This window comes from Pelobates fuscus, chromosome 3 (genome assembly GCF_036172605.1).
Source record: "Pelobates fuscus isolate aPelFus1 chromosome 3, aPelFus1.pri, whole genome shotgun sequence".
NCBI lineage: Eukaryota > Metazoa > Chordata > Amphibia > Anura > Pelobatidae > Pelobates > Pelobates fuscus.
In genome coordinates this window covers 37,801,853-37,821,586 of record NC_086319.1, presented here as the reverse complement: position 1 = coordinate 37,821,586, position 19,734 = coordinate 37,801,853, and the positions used below count along the sequence as shown (strand labels likewise).

The window sequence follows — 19,734 nt, the reverse complement described above, 5'->3', positions numbered from 1 at the left end:
TTATGTCAAAAAAATATTTCTATTACATAAATAATTTAAAGGGACACTGTAGGCACCCAGACCGCTTGAGCTAAATTTTAGTGGTCCGAGTACAGGGTCCCTTTTGCACCTAGTGCTGCAATGTTCCAGAGAAACTGCAATGTTTACAATGCAGCACTATGTCAGCCTCTAGTGGCTGTCTACAAAACAGCCACCAGAGGGCTTCCTGGATTGAAACCGACCTCTGCATGAGGACACCCAGCGTCAGATTGTTCCCCATAGGTATAATCAATTATTCAGTGCTTTCCTATGGGGAGGTCCAAGGCGCATTAGCACCGGCTCATCGCAGGACGTTGGACGGAGTGGAGCATCGGTTCTGGGATCAGGTAAGGTAACAAAAAGGTTTTTAACACTTCATTTACACAGGCGGGGAGGGCGCAGGGGAGCAATAGTGCCAGGAATACAGCTTTCTGGCACTATAGTATTCCTTTAAGTACAGTAATCTCAAACCAAATTGGGATTAAGGAAACATTTTTTCTACCTGATAAGTCTTTCAGCCATCACATGAAATACAGTTTTTTATGCTTGCATACTCAACAAGTTGAGGTCTTGGTGTCCCTAAAAAGGGACCAATTTTGAGGTACATGTTTTTGAGGCATGATACTCACTAGATTCAAGCACATAATGTTTCCATACTTAGTGGGGAACACTGAAAAAAATCACAAACTTTTCAGTTGATTTTGGTTCAATTTGAGACAGCTAATCATCCTAATCTAGACATACAGGGCTATTTACTAATGGGGAACTGCAAATGTCTATAATACATAGACCAAAATATAATGAATGGGCAGCAAATACAGAAAAGGGTCCCCCTCCCGTGGCGCTGAAGAGGTTAAAACCCTTTCAGCAGCTTACCTTAATCCAGTGGCGGGCTCCCTCGGCGCTGGTGACCTCTCCTCCAACGTCACTGGAGCCGAATGCGCATGCAGAAGACAGCCACTAGAAGCTGGATTAACCCCAAATGTAAACATAGCAGTTTCTCTGAAACTGCTATGTTTACATCTGAAGGGTTAAAACCTAAGGGACCTGGCACCCAGACCACTTCATTGAGCTGAAGTGGTCTGGGTGACTATAATGTCCCTTTAACTCTCTGTATATTGTCACACATAACCCAGATAATTTCCTTTACTGGGATATTTTTTGTTAACATTAGTTTCAGCTCATAATATACAATGTAGTTCATTGCTGCAGCTTTTCCTTCTCCAATTTGCAAGCGTGATTATGAGCTCCAGAAACATTTAATTTAATGGATTACTGTCCACAAGATCTTATTAACCCCTTATTGAGCAAACGTTCCCAAAAATAAGCAGGTCAACTTCCATACACAAAGGAAGAGAAGAATCACTATCAGTGTTCGGTTTCAAGTATTATTAAAATATGTTGGGCAATCATTTCTCATATTCCAAATATCAATTGACAGTTATAGGAATGTGTAAGATACTACTTACATTTTTTGATCTTCCAATACCAAATTGTAAATTCTGAACGGTGAAAGACCATTTTTAAAATGAGGCCAAAACAGTTAAAACCCAGAATAAAAAATTTTCATCTTGGCATTAACAGTTGTTATAAATACAATAATGATTTCTTAATAAGAATTGGATTTTGCTGCAATCTAGCCTAACATTGACGTCAACCCTAAAATTTTAAATTACTTTCAAAATGTTTCCACATCCATGAGTCATTCATGAGGCATCCACGAATAACAATCAAATGTAAAAGAATTCCAGGAAAACTGATACAAACTGCACATCACAGGCTAATTGACATTGAAAAAGAAAAAAAAGCATTGATATGATAAAAATGCCTGCATTTTTAGCGTTTCTGGCTGAAGGAAATAATTGAGACTTCAGAAAAGGACCTCATGTCCAGTGTGGTGGTGTAAGTCATGGGGCTGTTTAGCATCCACAAATTCCTGCGCCCTTGCCAAGGTAGACAGTATCATTTAATTTAAAAAATAAAATACATGTTATCGACCCTACCAGGAGTACAATATTTTGTTGCAAGTTTAGCTCACCACAATCCAAGGCCAAAAAATAAAAAAATATTCAAATCCCTAAATAGTTAGATAGCCCTTTCACGACATAATTTAAGTACATTAGAACAACGCCAACAAAAGATAAATAATAATGACCTCTGACCAATCTATTGCGAGTTTAGGTGTAATTACCTCTATAATGTTTGACAGTTTATTTAGATTGAGGGGCCTGGCTGACTGCATGACGACTGCTCAAATACTTAGTGACAGTTACTTTTAAAAATGGCTATGAGATCACGTGATGCCAGCAGAACCAGATCATGTGATGCCAGCAGAACCCGAGATTTAGATGAGCTATGGGTGTTCCAGGCATTAAAAAGGTCTAAGCCTAGAAAATGTTTTTTTTTTTGGCCCAGATGGACAAGGAGAGCATTGCATAAAGGAAATGCAAGCTAGCTTTATATTCTTTATTCAATACTTTTGAATGTACATAAAAAAAAAAGCTTAAATGGGGGGCGGAGCCTAACCGCCGTGCTGGACAGACGTGTTTCACATCAGCTCCTGATGTACACGACGAATTAAGAGCCATAATATCCCGAAATTAAGCAATTTCGCACACCAGACGGCACCAGCGGTATAGGGGGAACCCGGGGGCAACTGAAGACTCCAAACACGATGTACATACTGCCCGGGAACCCGCAACGAGCAAACGAGGCCTGTCTGCGGCCGAGCCGGGGAGAGGCGGCCGCTCTCCTGGACGGTAACACCACAGACGGATCCCACGGTGCACAAGCCTCCCCCCACCCCTCCTCAGGAACCGGTGGGGGTTAACCCGGTCCACATAGGGTAACTGGAGCAATCTGACGAGACCATACCTGGCCCACGATCGAGAAACAGCCCGCACGAGGCGCACCTAAGATGGCGGCTGACAACACAGCGCCTCAAAGTAAGCTGCTGATACAGAGCCCACACAGCAAGACACCCTGCAGCGCTTAGAGGGGATCTTCACCCGCTTCTGGGACAAACTTTGGGAGCGACTTCGAGCACCCACTCCCAACCTGCATGACCCACCGATAATGGGTAAGAGGAATTACAGACAGAGGGAGGTGAGGGGCAAACCCCAGGGCGCAAAAACACAACGCTCACCCACTCACACCTTACCTGACCCACATGGGGAGCAGACCACAGAAGGGATCACCAGGAAGATTCGCCCGCACACAGTGAGGCAAAAGCGACCCAAGCGACTGCAGACCAGCAGAACCTCCGCCAGAAGCGCTGCACCCCACCGGTCAGGGGCACTCGCTCTCTTCCCTCCGTGCGATCCTAGACCCAACTCCAGCAAGTATCCGCCAACAGCAACGACCCACTTCCAGCAACTGGCGCAAGTCTGCACTATGCCCACACGCGGCATCGGCTGAACGGCAAGGCGGGAGAGAGGCACACCCTAGAGTACCTGCAACACTGGCTACCCACTCCAGCTGGAACACTTATTTGACTGTGCAGCCCTCTTAGAGACTCACTTTGGTTGGCAGGACAGTCATTCTGCACCACTTATCTAAACACCCTGACATGCCGAGTGGTAAAAACGTGATGGGTCTTTTTGTTTATGTTTGAGTTTTCCTTTACTAGAGCTTATCATTATTTAATGTACCTAATGAGACCTAACCAAAATGAATATTAATGTTAATCAGACTAAGGTAACTATAAGCCTGCGCATGATCTCTTGTGTACCCAAATAGCAATCTGGACCCACATACTTAGCGCGTAACCCATAATTTCTCGTGGTTTGTTAACCTGTTATTTAGCATCATTTGTCCCTAGCATTAGGAGGGCTATCCCCAGTCACCGTAAAGTTAAGTACCCAGCGGCAACCAAGCATTAGACCTCACCTAACCTGCGTATTTTGTTTAACATTTTCCATGTCTGTCTCTCTACACTTGAACCTCCAGCCTTGTCTCTCAGGCAGATGTGTATACTCCAGCATTCAATTTACTGTAGTAGTCCCCTGCGAAGGACACCTAGTCCACTCACATACTCAACTACTGCGCTTATATCCACCGCTAATGTTAAATGTTGTATTAAGCTTGTTAATACTTAAAGGACCACTCTAGGCACCCAGACCACTTCAGCTTAATTAAGTGGTCTGGGTGCCAGGTCCAGCTAGGGCTAACTAATTGTTTTATAAACATAGCAGTTTCAGAGAAACTGCTATGTTTATCAATTAGTTAAGCCTTCCCCTTTTTCCTCTAGTGGCTGTCTCACTGACAGCCGCTAGAGGCGCTTGCGTGATTCTCACTGTGAAAATCACAGTGAGAGCACGCAAGCGTCCATAGGAAAGCATTATGAATGCTTTCCTATGTGACCGGCTGAATGCGCGCGCAGCTCTTGCCGCGCGTGCGCATTCAGCCGACGGGGAGGAGAAGAGGCGGATCGGAGGAGGAGAGCAGGAGGAGAGCTCTCCGCCCAGCGCTGGAAAAAGGTAAGATTTAACCCCTTTCCCCTTTCCAGAGCTGGGCGGGAGGGGGTCCCTGAGGGTGGGGGCACCCTCAGGGCACTCTAGTGCCAGGAAAACAAGTATGCTTTCCTGGCACTAGAGTGGTCCTTTAAAAAAAAAAAATGTGCACGCACTCATGCCATTGTCAAACCTGTAGGATTATATAAGCACGCTGTTGTGGCGTTTGTGAATGACATGTACCTACCTGCACAACAAAAATAAAGAATTAAAAAAAATAAATAAAAAAAAAGCTTAAATATGTAATTAATTTGTTAAAATTAATAAAAATAAGCTGCACACAAGTTTTTATTATTCGAATATATGCTAGTGCAAAGAACTGTTATAGCTATTTAATACGCCGAGACGAAAAATAGACAATGATCAAACAAAAACTCAAAATCGTCTAAAAGGAACAATCCAAACGCTATGGACTAAATTGCAGATGAAGCACCATGAGCTGAACAGCATCATGGAACTATAACTCACCTCTGCTACAACCCCAGGCCAACGCACATCAAGTGGCAATGTCACCATTGGGTAACAGAGCCACTTTAAAGATGTGTCTTGGGTGCACCCATCTGGCTGTCGGAGAGGAGGGTCCTCTTCAGGATTGCGTTCTGCCCCAGCACACATAGGAAGGCAATACTTTGAATACAGAAGAATTCTATTCAATGCTACTCTGTGAGAATTATTACAGATGCACAACAGCGATTGTGCATCTGTAATTCAGTGTTTCTCTAAGAAAAGGTGGAAAGTAGTTGCGATGAGGGACTGTCTTGCTCCCCCACTCCTTTTTGTTTTAGGGTAGAGGGGGATCAATAATGTAAATAGGAGGCATAAACACTCCAGTCTGGCATTTTCTCTGTGTTGGATAGAAGAATATCCAAGTACATATATAACACTTATGCCTTAATGAGGGAGCCAACATTAATTAAAATGTTCCTGAAGACACGAGAGGTCCTGGTTAATTCTGTCAGTTAGTAATGTGTTTTTAATTCCTTTGCTTCTATGCCATGCGAAGTTGCTGACAGACAGGTATCCTCTTAATGGCTGATGAGCATATGACAGATCTGTTTAAAACAAGTGGGGATGGGGGCTGTGAAATGTGTAAACTTAGGCCAAAATAGTTAAGTTGGTAAAATAGCTGGGATGGAGAATTTTTCACATTGGCTATTGTAGATTTTGCTTTCTATGTACCACAATGTGTCATTAAAATGGACATTATATTAACCAAAACAACGTAAGCTTAATGAGGCAGTTTTTGAGTATAGATCATGCCCCTGCAGTCTCAGTGCTCAACTCTCTGCCATTTAGGAGTTAAATCACGTTGTTTACGCAGCCCTAGTCACACCTCTCTGCAAGTGACTTATACAGCCTTCCTAAACACTTCCTTTAAAGTGAGATCTAATGTTTAAACTTCCTTTACTGTGTATTCTTTTAACTTAGAATGTCTTATCTTCTGCTCTACTAATAGCATGCTAAACACTGCAGGAGCCCCCTGTTTGTGATACATGTTCACTGTACAGAGGAGGAGATAAATACTTCTAAAGTGAGCCAATATCTGATTGAAAATTAAACCATTTTATTTTTCATACAGGCTGTGAGAGTCACAGTCAGGGGAGGTGTGGCTAAGGCTGCATAAACAGAGACAAAAGTGGTTTAACTCCTAAATAACAGAGAATTGAACAGTGAGACGGCAGGGCCTGATCTATACACAAAAACAGTTTTACCAAACTAAAATTGTTTTGTTGACTATAGTGTCCCTTTAATAAAGAAAACCCAACTAGTATAATATTAGATGTGCAGCACAAGAAAACTCCAACTTACTAAATACAAACTCATACAGTACATTAAAACAGCTTGAAGGCTTAGCTAATGCACATGAATGTACCCATGCGGTAAAATTTGAGAAATGTATGGTTATGAATTATACAATACATATCATGAAGTAATACAAATATAATGTTTAATAAATACAATCCAATACGGATCACATGTGATCCAGAAATACATTGTTTTCCAGAGAATTCTCTCAGAAGCAAAATCTGACAATTACTTACTTCGAGAAGATCACCACGAGACACAAGACGTTGTCTAGGAATTCGCTCATAATCATATCTGCCATCAGCCCACATTTCATCTTTTCGATAATCCACTTAAAAGAAAAAAAATAAGTCATGAATGCAACTCTGTGGCAGTTGTAAAGGGGAAATGTAATGAAACACAAAATACCGATGTGAGATAAGGAGATACCGAAATACAGTACTTTGAAGGCTAAAAAGTGTTGAGAGACAATATAGGATACATATATACTCTTGTGCTCTGGCAGAGGTGGGTATGAGTCATGGTGGTATATGTATTTGTTCTAAAAGTATCTTCAGAGGCCAAATACAAGTAACCAATGATTTACACAGTTTACGAATGCCATTTCAATAGGTTGGTGGTGATATTTCCCATTTATTTGCATCCAAGATGCAAATTAATTCACTTTTTTTTCATAAATCAAACATTCAATCATGGAATACAGGAATGATTAACATGGAAGTTAAGGGTGCAGAGCTGGCCAGAATCATTTATAGGGCGCTCTTTACCTGTGCTGAGGGACTTGTATAGCAGGTGCACATGTGAGTATTCTTTGAACAACAGAGGTGGACAGTAAGCAGCACTGTCAAACATAGAACAATGGGTTTGAAGAAGAAACGGGTGGACCTAAGTCAGGCAGCAGACTCTGCCTGCCAAGCATGTTGCTAAATTACAACTCTTGTGATTGTCTGGCCACCTATTGCATTCAAGGAATTCTGGGAGTTGTAGGCCATCAACATCAGGGAGAGAAAAGTTTGAAATCCATGGTTCCTGCTACATTTCTAATAAATATGAATAGCAAAATTGAGTTGAAGGAATACCCCATCACTTGGTTCGGCACATTTCGTTTATGAATATTCGTTTATTTTGTTCATACCCACCTGGTTCGTTTCCCAAACAAGGACCACCCCAGAACCTCATAAGAACATGGAACACCAAGTATCCAGTATGAAAACCGCAAAGGAAACAATTTTTAGAATGCTCCACTGGGTGGCCGCCATTTCGTTCAACCGAACACACATGGACGACAGTACGGATGGCCATTTTGTCTCCCAAACGCAGGCAGCGGGACTTGATGGTCGAATGCCTGAAATGGATTTCAGCCAGGCACCCCCGCGAGCGCTGGTGAAAATAGACCTGCTGCCCGTTCAAGTTCCCTACCACCTATACGAACGGTGTTCGGGAGATATGAACTACCGAATGAGAAGAGCATTCTACATTTAACAGATTTCGTATGAACTATGTGGTTTTCGTACAAAAACCCAACGAACGGAGACCGGTTCTTGCCACTATTTCCCTGGAACTATTTTGGGCTTCCACCTCACGGCAGGCAGGTCAAAAGTTCCCTGCGATAGAGATTCAAAACTACCGAACAGATTTGAGCGATTTTTGGATATTATGGTCACTCAGATCAGGGCTATCCGGGGATGTGATTTTGTGGGATTTCCATGGATTTGGGGGGTATTTTTGGGGTGTTTTAAAATTGTTATGTTTTTCTGTACCAGGAGATAATGGAGTTTGTACAGTTCCTGACTCAATTATCTCTCAAGCACAGAGGAGGAGTTTGTGACATGTATAAATTATGTGACTGTGTTCCTATTAAACAGTTCTACGCCCAGCATTAAGTGTCAGCTCATGTGTGAGAGGATATGCGATACTGGCGATATTTTACTTCAGGATTATTTGAGCTGTTTTTTTTGGAGGGAAATCGAATCCGTCGCAGCGATATATTGGCGGTCCGCCACATTTAGTATTTCGGGATAGCAATTATATGCAAATGCTGATGTGTACACTATGGGTAAAATGCTTTCTATCATGCAGCCGCATTTTTGCACATGTTCTAAATTTGATTCAAATTGCAAATACTAAAAACTTACTTGCAGGGTATATGCTTAATCACAGAAAATTTCTTGGTTTCCGCTGTAATTTCCCAATTTCCTCTGTAAACCTTCAAATAAAAGAAAACTAAAGTCACTTAACACAAACAAAATAGTAAAGCAAAAAACATATAAATCACAAAATGTATACAATTCAAATCTGCATTATACTTCAAAACAAGTAACAAAAAAAGCAAAGAAAAAAAAACCCCACACTCTTCAAACAGATTTTTTTCAGCATGTGCAAGTGCTTAAGGGTCTGGAGTGTCCTAGGAATGTGTATTCCTAACACTATAGTATTAAAAACGCAGTGTAGGTGTAAATGCCCGGTGTGCAGCAATGGCCGACAGGAGAGATCTAGCCTGCCAGCCGTAGCCAGCAAGCCTATCCGAGCGCTGACCCTGCTGTGTGTGCCTTCATGAACCGGTGGGAGAGGGAGGGAAGGAGGAAATGTCCTCCCATGAGTTTGGGAATTCGGAGCTTTGCCGCGGGTTACCACGGCAACGCTCAGAGGATCTCGCGGGAGGACTGAACTCTGCCTGCAGCCAGACGAGCTGCAGGCAGAGTAGTGCTGCTCATCTCCACCAGACCACCAGGCAATGTCCCTTCTTCCTGGGGAAAAGGTAAGTAGAGGGGACAGTTTATTTATAATACATTTTTATGAATTACTTCTATCCCCCCCCCCCCCCCACACACACACACAAACACAGCACCCCCCACACAACACCCCTCACACACAGCACAGTGTCTGTGCCAGTGTGTGTATCTCTGTGTATCTGCATGTGTGTGTCAGTGTGTATCCTTAAGTGTATGTATCTATGTGACTGTGTATCTGCATGTGTGTGTCAGGGTGTATCCTTAAGTGTATGTATCTATGTGACTGTGTATCTGCATTTGTGTGTCAGGGTGTGTATCCTTAAGTGTGTCATTGTATGTATCTATGTGTCTGTATCTGCATGTGTGTGTCGGGGATTGTAACTCTGTATCTGCATGTGTATCTGTGTGTGAGGATGTGTGTCAGTATATGTATCCTTAAGTGTCAGTGTGCATCTGCATGCGTCTGTGCATCTGCATGCGTCTGTGCATCGGCATGCGTCTGTGCATCGGCATGCGTCTGTGCATCTGCATGCGTCTGTGCATCTGCATGCGTCTGTGCATCTGCATGCGTCTGTGCATCTGCATGCGTCTGTGCATCTGCATGCGTCTGTGCATCTGCATGCGTCTGTGCATCTGCATGCGTCTGTGCATCTGCATGCGTCTGTGCATCTGCATGCGTCTGTGCATCTGCATGCGTCTGTGCATCTGCATGCGTCTGTGCATCTGCATGCGTCTGTGCATCTGCATGCGTCTGTGCATGTGTGTATCTGTGTCTCAGGGTATGTATCCTTAAGTGTCAGTGTGTGTATATATATATATATATATATATGTGTGTGTCTGTATCTGCATGTTTGTCAGTATATGTGTCAGTGTGTGTGTGTGTCGCTGTGTATCAGGGTGTGCATCTATGTGTCTATGCGTCTTTGTATCTGCATGTGTGTCAATGTGTGTATCTGTGATGTGTCTCAGGGTATGTATATGTGTGTCAGAATAAGTATCTGTGCGTGAGGATGTGTCAGTGTATGTATCCTTAAGTGTATCTGTATAAGTATCTGTGTGTCAATGTGTGTTTATGCATGTGTGTGTGGGTGTGCATCTGTGTGTCAGATACATACACTGACACACTTAAGGTTTCATACCCTGACACACATGCAGATACTAAGATACATACCCTATGTTTCTTTGTATCTGCATGTGTGTGAGAGTGTGTATCTGTTTGTCAGGGTATGTATATGTGAGTATCTGTGCATCTCTATGTTTGTGTATCTGCATGGGTGTCTGAGTGTGTATATGTTCGTCAGTGTGTCAAGGTATGTATCTGCATGTATCTAAGTGTCTTTGTATCTACATGTGTGTCAGTGTATGTACCTCTGTGTCTTTGTATCTGCATGTGTGTCATGGTGTGTATCTGCGAGTCAGAGTATATCTGTTTTTCAGTGTATGTGTCTGTATGTGTGTCAGTGTATGTATATAGACTGAACAAAATTTTAAAAGTAAAACTTGTTTTTGCCCCCATTTTTTCAAGAGCTGAACTCAAAGATCTAATACTTTTTCTATGTACACAAAAGGCCTGGTTCTCTCAAATACGGTTCACAAATCTGTCTAAATCTGTGTTAGTGAACACTTCTCCTTTGCGGAGATAATCCATCCACCTCAGAGGTGTGGCATATCAAGATGCTGATTAGACAGCATGATTATTGCACAGGTGTGCCTTAGGATGGCCACAATTTGTGTTTCAGGGTATGTATCTGTGTGTCAGACACACAGATACATGCCCTGACACACATACAGACACAGATAACCACACCGACACACATATAGACTGATACAGATGCAAACACTGACACATAGATACATACTCTGACACGCATACAATGTCTGTATGTATCCGTGTGTGTCAATGTGTGTATCTGTGTACCTGTATGTGTGTCAGAATGTGTATCTGTATGTATGTTTCGGTGTGTCTGTATGTCAGTGTTTTTATATGTATGTTTGTGCATCATCGTGTCTGTACATCTGTACCTGTATGTATATCAGTGTTTGCATCTGTGTATCTGCAGGTGTGTGTGTGTGTGTGTATGTATCTATCTATCTATATGTGTGTCTGCGTTTGGGGCGGAGGAGAAGCAGGGAGAGCCTGAGGCGGAGAAGAAGCAGGGAGAGCCTGAGGCGGAGAAGAAGCAGGGAGAGCCTGAGGCGGAGAAGAAGCAGGGAGAGCCTGAGGCGGAGAAGAAGCAGGGAGAGCCTGAGGCGGGGGGATATGGGACAGAGAAAAACGTATAAATTTGAAATAAATGCAAACTATATTAATTACAAAGATTTTGCTAATGGGAGGGGTACAATTTATGGAAATCGGCTGCCAAGGGATAATTAAGTGAAAAAAACGTTGGGAAGCACTGATCTAATGGAAGACAGAGAGAGACTGAAAATAATATATCCCTTACAACACACTTCAAAATAAGAAGACTTCTAAACTGCACTCAAATGTGGCAGCATTCCAGTTATGCTGCTATCTGAAACAAGCCTTGAATAGGTATTTTGTTTCATAAGCTGAACAACATTATTACTTTAAAAAATCCACATTATTCATTCATTTTGATAAATTCAGCTTTCAATTCATGTGCTCAGTAATAACTTAATCTATCAAAATGTATAACGATACAGCAGCATATGCTCTTTACACTAAAGAGTAAATTGGATTCAGAAATATTGCACACCAGGAAAGGTAAAATAGAGCTCAGATAATTAGTTTAAAAGAAAAAAAAATGTAAAAGCTTCAATGTATTTATAAAGAAACAGACAGAGCATTCTCAACAAGCGTGTAACCAACAGAGCTATTGTGAAAGTCAACATTCAAATTGAGTTTAAAAATTTAAGACCAAAGTAACTTAACTGAAAGCATCGCTGACTTAGAGAAAGTTTCTATTTTTGCATTGAATTTGAAATTCACTTTATTTAAATGAAACCTTCAAGGATGGGTTTTCCAAAAAGACAACACCAGACACTACAAACGACACCAGAAACTCAATGCACCTGAAGTGACTAGATTCTGACCTCTGGCACTCTAGCTTCTGCGAACCACATTTAATTTAATAAGATTTGTTTTAAAGAATGTGCTTGCTTTCCAAGTGATGCATGTCCCTCTGAGTAGATATCCTCATTAAGATTTAGCAGAACAAACCATAAGCACTATAAATAAATTAATCCCACCTCAAAAGCAGCAGAAGCAATGAGGAATAAAAAAATAAATTAAAAAAAATACAATAAAAAAAAATAAAAAGAATTCTTAAATAATTACAATTGCAAAATCCCACTGTTTGGCAGAGCTGCCTTAATGATATGAATAGGCTGCCATGCACCTGCTTGGCTGAGAGTATAAGGAGTTGCAGTCCACAAAGGGTGAAGTGACGTGTCTGTTAGTCCACCCATTGTAGTAATAATAATGATAATAATGATAATAATAAATTAATAATATGATAATAAATTAATCATAATAATGATAATAATAATAATAATAATAATAATAATAAATTAAATAAATTAATAATAATAATAAATTAAATAATAAATGAATAATAATAAGGTGCAATGCAGCTCTTGGCCCAGGACCAGTGATTTCATGCACAGTGTTTATAGAATGTGTGGCACCTGCTGGAGGCAGGGCATGGGCCATGTTGCTTTGTTACTGTGAGCAGGGTTAGTTATACTCACACTCTGAGCAGCTCTGCACTCTCCCCGCCTCGCGAGCCTCTCTCTGGAACCTTTCACCCCCTTACTGCATATCTCTATGCCCCTACTGCGCAGCCAACTTCCGGTACTGACCACGTGACCGTGCGACGCCTACCGGGCAAGGTGCGGACCAAACATCCTCCAAACGCGTTTTGACTATTTTTATTTTATTTTTTTGCTAGTGAACACAAATTAGCGGTGGCAGTTAGTATCCCAGCTTCTGTGGGGGATATAGATTCTGTTTACTCACAAGGCAGGCTGAGAAACCGTATTATTCAGTGTAATGAACCTACCTTACTTTTAAAGAAAAAAAAAAATAATAAAAAAAAAAAAAAAAGCAGCTCGTAGACCAATAAAGAGGAATGGAAAGAGACATGAATGCATGTTACAAGCAGACTGAACTGCATTGATGTGAAAATGGCAATTTACAAACAGAAATGCTTTTTTTTTCTGGTTGTACAATTTTGACCCTGTTTCCTCCCTGTAGCCCGGTGACGTCACGATGTAAACAGCCACGCAGAGCAGGGCAGGAAGTTGGGCTGTGAGTCCCATGGTGAGTCTTGTTACAGAGTGCTGTGTGTTCAGAACCTGCCAGTACAGGGTGAGTGGGTGTGATTACATTGTAACCATGGCATGTGTGTGCTTTGTCTATACAGACAGTGCAGGAAAAGCCACTCTATTAAAGGACCACTATAGTCACCCAGACCACTTCAGCTCAATGAAGGGGTCTGGGTGCCAGGTCCCCCAGGTTTCAACTCTGCAGATGTAAACATAGCAGTTTCAAAGAAACTTACCCTGGTATGTTTACATAGCAGGGTTAATCCGGCCTCTAGTGGCTGTCTTCCTGACTGCCACTAGAGGTGCTTCTGTGACGCTGGATGCAAAAATCGCATCCACTGTGCAGTGCGTCCATAGGAAAGCATTGAGAAATGCTTTCCAATGGGCGTTTTGAATGCGCACGCGGCTCTGGCCGCGCATGTGCATTCGGCTCCACTCGGGAGCTGACGTCGGAGGGGGAGGAGAGGTCACCAGCGCAGAGGGAGCCCAGCGCTGGATTAAAGTAAGTAACTGGAGGGTTTATAACATCTTCAGCGCCAAGGGAGGGGGGCCCTGAGGGTGGAGGAAAGCGAGTTTGTTTTCCTGACACTATAGTGATCCTTCAATTCTCCCCTTAATAAGTAACAATAGAATTAGGTTACACTTGTTTGTAACTATCAGGTATTGATTTATATATATTCAAAGGAGTGTTAGTTCTATAAGAGTTGGAGCTATACCTTATTATGGCCATCCCTAGTTTTGTAGTACTTTTGCTGTGGGTTACTCCAAGCACCATGAACACTTGAAGTCATGGTGCCTGGAGCCTGTATGTGCAGTAATTCACTATGATACAGTGCACATAGAGTGCTCGACCCCTCTGCTGATGGAGACAACACCTAAATAGGTAGGGTTACACTATAGCATAAGCAAAACATGTTTGTTGTTGTATCACTATAGTTCTCCTTTTATGTCATTTGCATACCATGCCCTGGTTGTGCCTAGATAGCCAGGCATGCCATGTAAATGGAAAAATTACAACTCCTTAAACATTTTAGAAAAATAAAATCACCATCCATAGCAAGCTTTTAGATATATATTTTATTTTTATTTTTTGCAATAGTCAAACAGTTTTACTTTAAATTTGCATACTATACCATTTTGAAAAGGTGTCTTTAATGTCTAATTTATTTTATTTTTTTCTTTCTTTTTCGTAAGAAAATGAGTGGAGGCCTTGCGCCCAGTAAAAGTACGGTGTACGTTTCCAATCTGCCTTTCTCTCTCACAAACAATGATCTGTACAGGGTAAGTTGACATATTCTGTCTATTTAAGACATCATTTGTATTGTTCAAGGAACTTTCTAACCTTGTTACAATCTTTCCTTTCAGATCTTTTCTAAATATGGCAAAGTAGTGAAGTAAGTAGATTTTTTTTTTTTTTTAGAACACCTTTTCTGTTATTAAAGAGACACTGTAGGCACCATAACAAGTACAATTCATTCAAATAATTGATGCTGGGTCCGCAGGCATTTTCTCTCTCATCCCTGTTAATCTGTTGCCTAACTGTTTTACATGGATACTGGATCCCTTGGTACTCGCAGCACAGCTCTCAATGGCAAAAACAAAAAACTGGTCTGCCTTACGCCATATGGAGTTATACCAGGCAGTGACAGGCTGAGAGTGTATGGTATAAGGTAAATCTACTGATTGACTTCACCATAGTCACTGGGGAACAGGCTGTGAATGGTGACTCAGTATGATAACAGTTTTACAGGGATGCAAGAGACTATCCCCACAGACTGCATGCAGCATAACTACCTCAATGAGCTTCTTAGTGCCTACAGAGTCCATTTAAAGATCCAATAAAAAATAATCAGCAGCTCGATGTTGAAAGTGCAAATAGCTGCATTGAGAATGCAGAATTTACACCTTCTGATTACCAGTGTCTGTTTCACCCAACCTAGGTGGCAATGATTGGCTGGGGGTGGGGGTAGTCTACTGTTGTCGTCATTTTCCATCCGTGTAATATATCAGAATTTTATTAACAATTATTTTTTTGTGTTTCAGAGTCACAATTGTGAAAGACAAAGATTCTCGGAGAAGCAAAGGGGTTGCATTTGTTTTATTTTTAAATAAGGAATCTGCACAGCACTGTGTTCGAGCACTAAATAACAAACAAGTATGGCAAATAATATAATTTGAATAATCTCTTTGTTTGACACCAGTTACCAGCAGGAGAAACGTAATCTAATTTTTGCTTTTCCCTTAGCTGTTTGGCAGAGTTATAAAGGCCAGCATAGCGATCGACAATGGCAGAGCAACAGAATTCATCCGGAGGCGTAATTATACTGACAAGTCAAGATGTTATGAATGTGGTGTAAGTAAAATGAAATAAAAGGACTTCAACAATGCTCCCATTTACAGGAATGGATATGCCCACTATAATACATTGGATAGATAACAAATTAAAAATATATTAAAAGAAAGAAAAAAATCATACTTTGAAAGTTCCTTAAAGAGTCACTATAGGCTTCCAGACCACTTCATCTCATTGAAATTGGACACTTGTCCAAAGCAGTGAGAGGCGGTGAGCATGGGGAGGATTTGGTTGTGCTGAACCAGTCATTTCGATGAGACTAAATCATTATTATGTATTTTGGTCTTGCTGAATTGACTCAGGAGTCCAGAGCAATAAAAAGCGTCCAAATCAGATGAGAATGTTGTATTTTAACTAGTGTATAACCCCACATGTATTTATGTATCTGTTCATTGTAATAAATACTGTATGCATATGTTAAGAATGATTGGAATATGTATTTTTATGTGTATACTTACATCAAGTGGCTAGTCGTAATAGATGGTACAGCTTAATGATGTTACATAGAGAGCGATAGATCTTCAATGGAGAGCAAGTGCTTTGTCCAGAAAGTCAGAGATAGACCATTAGGTCCTTTTGTAATGTTCTACATAATTATGGCTATAATTATGTCAGAACTTTTAGCTAAAACTCTTAGCATATAAGGTCACATAAGAAGACTCTCAATCCTCTTGGTATACAATCACGTTCTAGTCTTCTCATAGTACAGAATAGCATATTACTATCTGTTCTTTTTAACCCATTAGAAATCCATATATAATTGCATATGCATAAGAACATAGAATATGTAATATTCTAAATCTACTTCTTTGTTCAGGACACAGGCCATTTAAGTTATGCTTGTCCCAAAAATATGCTTGGGGAACGTGAACCTCCCCAAAAAAAGGAGAAAAAGAAAAGAAGGAAAATGGTTGAACAGGAGGAATTGTAAGTATTACAAATTTGTATATCTGCCCGGTGTGTTCAAGGTATGTAGCCTTCTGTGTTAAAGTTTAATTTTTATTTGTTTTCCAGTCCTGAAGAGGAAGAAAGTGAAGATGAAGGAGAAGACCCAGCTCTTGATAGCCTCAGCCAAGCAATAGCTTTCCAGGTACAGACTAATTTCTTATCTCGACATGAAGCGTAACCTGATCCTACCATAACTGCAGCTCAGTGTAGTGGTTATGTTATCTTGAGTCTCTGGCTTCCATCCCGTTTTTATATAAAAATATTTAAAAGGTGTCTGACAAAAACAGGGCTCTCTATGGCACACAGATAACATACCATCCTTAGCTGAATTGATAATGTGGAAGTTACACTTATGTATTATCAGTGTTCGTGTCCAAAATGGATGGCAATGATTAGTTTTGATTTAGTTTTATTAGCCTTCCTTTTGCAGCTTATCGGTGTTGTCCAGTTTGGACAGATCTAATAATTCAGAAGTGTTACTTCCGCATCATCAATGTGGCCAAGGAGTGGACAATCTGCCTGAGCTACAAATTGGCTTTGTGAAATTTCCATGTCAATAAGCCACAATTCCAGTCCAACACATAACCACAAATTAAAGTGTAATTCCATTATTAAACTCTGCTGTTGTCTGTTTTGCAGTATGTTATTTCTATTGTTAATCCATCTCACTGCTGCATGTACCCAGGCTGTTTGGTCCTTTCACCACATTGCTGACACACCTAACATTACCATATAAATATACTTTTAAGGTGCTCACAGCCTACCTCTTTAGTGTGGAATAGCGAGAGGTTGACTGCTAGTCACATTGTTTTAAATGAAAAGTCTTTCTTTTCCTGAGGCCTGTGTACCAAATACATAATGACAAATGGATTAAATATGGCTTGGACAGCTAGAACCGATGGATGCCATTTGTTATTGTTTGTTTGGTACAACAATGGAAAATAGTTTGTACTTACATGAACTGCAGTATCTAATTGGATGTTACTAATATTTCTCAGATATATAGCCTGTCCGTGTAGGCTCAGCATTGTAAGCACTGCCTGTTCAGAAAATTTCCATACATGTGCACTAACTTTATTTAATTTAGAGTGGGGCCTGATAATCTAAACCGTTAAGATATTGTTTCTTTATGCTGCTGTGGTTTGGTGCTTGGAGTTTCCCTTTAATATTTTTTTTGCTGTGCATGAGGTTACAATCAAGCTCGCCATGCCACAATAGCAAGCACTTCATAAACACATGTCATCATGGCATTTAGTAAACTTGCACATTTTTAAGTTATAGCAGACAAAAGTATTAGGCTGGTCAAACATGACTATCTCTTTAGGCAGAAAACAAGACTTAAAGGGCCAGCTAGATATGTGGTGTATAGGTAAACATGAAAATTCAAAATGCAAGTTATAGGCTAATTATAGGGTGAGACATCATCTGTAGTATTACTATATAACTTAGGCTGGACAGTATGTTCCTGCATCTCAGTAGGTAATATATATACTTTTTAAATACATGTTCAATCTATATTTTAATTCTGAATCAGTAATTTTTTTAATTCTATTTCTACAGTCTACAGTTTCAGATGGTTAAGGGTTAGACCATGAGAATATCCAATCTATTTGTTAATTGGTTGGCTTTAATTACTATCACCTCTGTTTTACAGCAAGCAAGAATGGAAGAAGAAAAGATCAAATTGAGAGCAGCTCAGAGTGAAGCTTCTACGTCAGATGATTCCAGGAGACCTAGAATCAAAAAGAGTGCATATTTCAGCGATGAAGATGAACTTAGTGATTGAGATGCTATGTTTTTATTTTATGTGTCAAGTGGGCTGATTACAGAGTGCTACCCAGGTTTCTTTGAAGTTTACTGGTTTCCATCCAAGAAACCAACTGATAACTTTAAAGGGACAGTATAGTCACCTGAACAACTACAGCTTAATGTAGTTGTTCAGGTATGAGCTATAGCTCCCTGCAGGCAATCTAATGTAAACAAGGTATTTTCAGAGAAAATACAGTGTTTACATTGATTGATAGGAATACCTCCAGTGGCCGTCACTAGACGGCCACCAGAGGTACTTCCTATCATGCAGGGCCCTAAAAAGGCCCTGTACACGTCAGACGTATTAAAATACGTCTGATGTGTGCAGGAGAGAGAAGGCACTGTGTGCGCGCCTTCTCTCTTCTGCCTGTCAGCAGAGAAGGGGTGCGGGCAAAGACCGCAAGCTGAGCTGTCAGTCAGCTCGCGGCCGTGCGCATGCACGGTAGTGCGCTCAGGACTTCAGAGGGCGGCATGAATGCGCACAAGGGAGCAATGACGCTTCCAAATGGAAGCGTCTGATTGCTCCCTGCTCACGCCCGCCTATTTCGTCATTTTGACAAAATAGGGGGCACGGCTTCACGAGGCTCCTGGCGCTGGAACCAGGTGAGTTAAAACTGCTGCATGGAGAGTCCCTTTACGTCCAGACTCCAGAGACTAGTGTGTCACAATAATTCATGTTTTGTGCAACTAGATGTATTGTGGTTAGTGGATAAAGCAATTGTGAAACAATCGTTATAGGATCTTGCTGATTCTCCCACTCTTAGAACTTTACCCTGCAACTGTGTTACTTTTCACCGGCAACAACCTTATTTACCTCCCCCAGTGAAACAACTACATATATTTATTGCTTTTAAATTGATGTTGGAGTCCAAGCTTTTATTGATGGAATTGTTGTCATTTTGTTGAATTTTTCATCCATAGGGTGCATTTGTACCCTAAATACATGAAGGTAAACTTAAAACTTCAGATGTCTGTGAACTACATTTCACCACACGCAGTGCTGTGATGACAAGGTTAGCCATCAGTGACCAAATCCCCTGTTATGTATCTCTCTGGCTCTCATTTATCTAAAATGTTACTTTACGCATTGTGACAATTTCAGTGATTTCAAGTGGTCATGCTGTTTGAAGTCTTATCTGCAGCTTTTCAGTGGGAAACATTGCACATACAGATATATTTGATTATGCTGCTGGAGGTGTAACTTTCCCACTGGCACCAGCAGCAGCCTGGAACATTACTTCCTCGCTGTCAATGTGAATTTTGTACTTAG

General features: G+C 41.0%; 2 protein-coding genes across 3 annotated transcripts in view; one reads left to right on the top strand and one right to left on the bottom strand.

Moving 5' to 3' along the window:
• Window positions 1-8,546, bottom strand: part of PPHLN1 (periphilin 1) — a 103,523-nt gene extending 94,977 nt beyond the window's left edge. The window contains exons 1-2 of the mRNA XM_063445111.1: window positions 8,471-8,546; window positions 6,572-6,666 (exon numbers count right to left, since the gene is read on the bottom strand). Of these exons, the coding sequence (XP_063301181.1) occupies window positions 6,572-6,666; window position 8,471 (96 nt within the window). The 5' untranslated portion in view covers window positions 8,472-8,546. The remainder of the gene's footprint in view (window positions 1-6,571; window positions 6,667-8,470) is intronic.
• A 4,737-nt stretch (window positions 8,547-13,283) lies between these two features.
• ZCRB1 (zinc finger CCHC-type and RNA binding motif containing 1) lies at window positions 13,284-18,621 on the top strand. Of its 2 annotated transcripts, none has more exons than XM_063445110.1 (8): window positions 13,284-13,349; window positions 14,549-14,635; window positions 14,720-14,748; window positions 15,398-15,509; window positions 15,600-15,707; window positions 16,525-16,634; window positions 16,722-16,797; window positions 18,310-18,621. In XM_063445110.1, the coding sequence occupies exons 1-8, from the start codon at window positions 13,347-13,349 to the stop codon at window positions 18,439-18,441; spliced, it is 657 nt and encodes a 218-aa protein (XP_063301180.1). In that variant the 5' UTR covers window positions 13,284-13,346; the 3' UTR covers window positions 18,442-18,621. The 2 variants fall into 2 exon arrangements, with proteins under 2 accessions (XP_063301180.1, XP_063301178.1); XM_063445108.1 differs by having other exon boundaries at window positions 13,338-13,397.
• Window positions 18,622-19,734: the final 1,113 nt, after the last annotated feature.

Bases quoted from the DNA above. Each gene is read 5' to 3' on its own strand.
- ZCRB1 (XM_063445108.1), top strand. From the start codon at position 13,347: ATGGTGAGTCTTGTTACAGAGTGCTGTGTGTTCAGAACCTGCCAGTAC. The intron at 14,636-14,719 runs GTAAGTTGACAT...CTTTCCTTTCAG, and splicing joins CAAACAATGATCTGTACAGG to ATCTTTTCTAAATATGGCAA. The intron at 15,708-16,524 runs GTAAGTAAAATG...TTCTTTGTTCAG, and splicing joins CAAGATGTTATGAATGTGGT to GACACAGGCCATTTAAGTTA.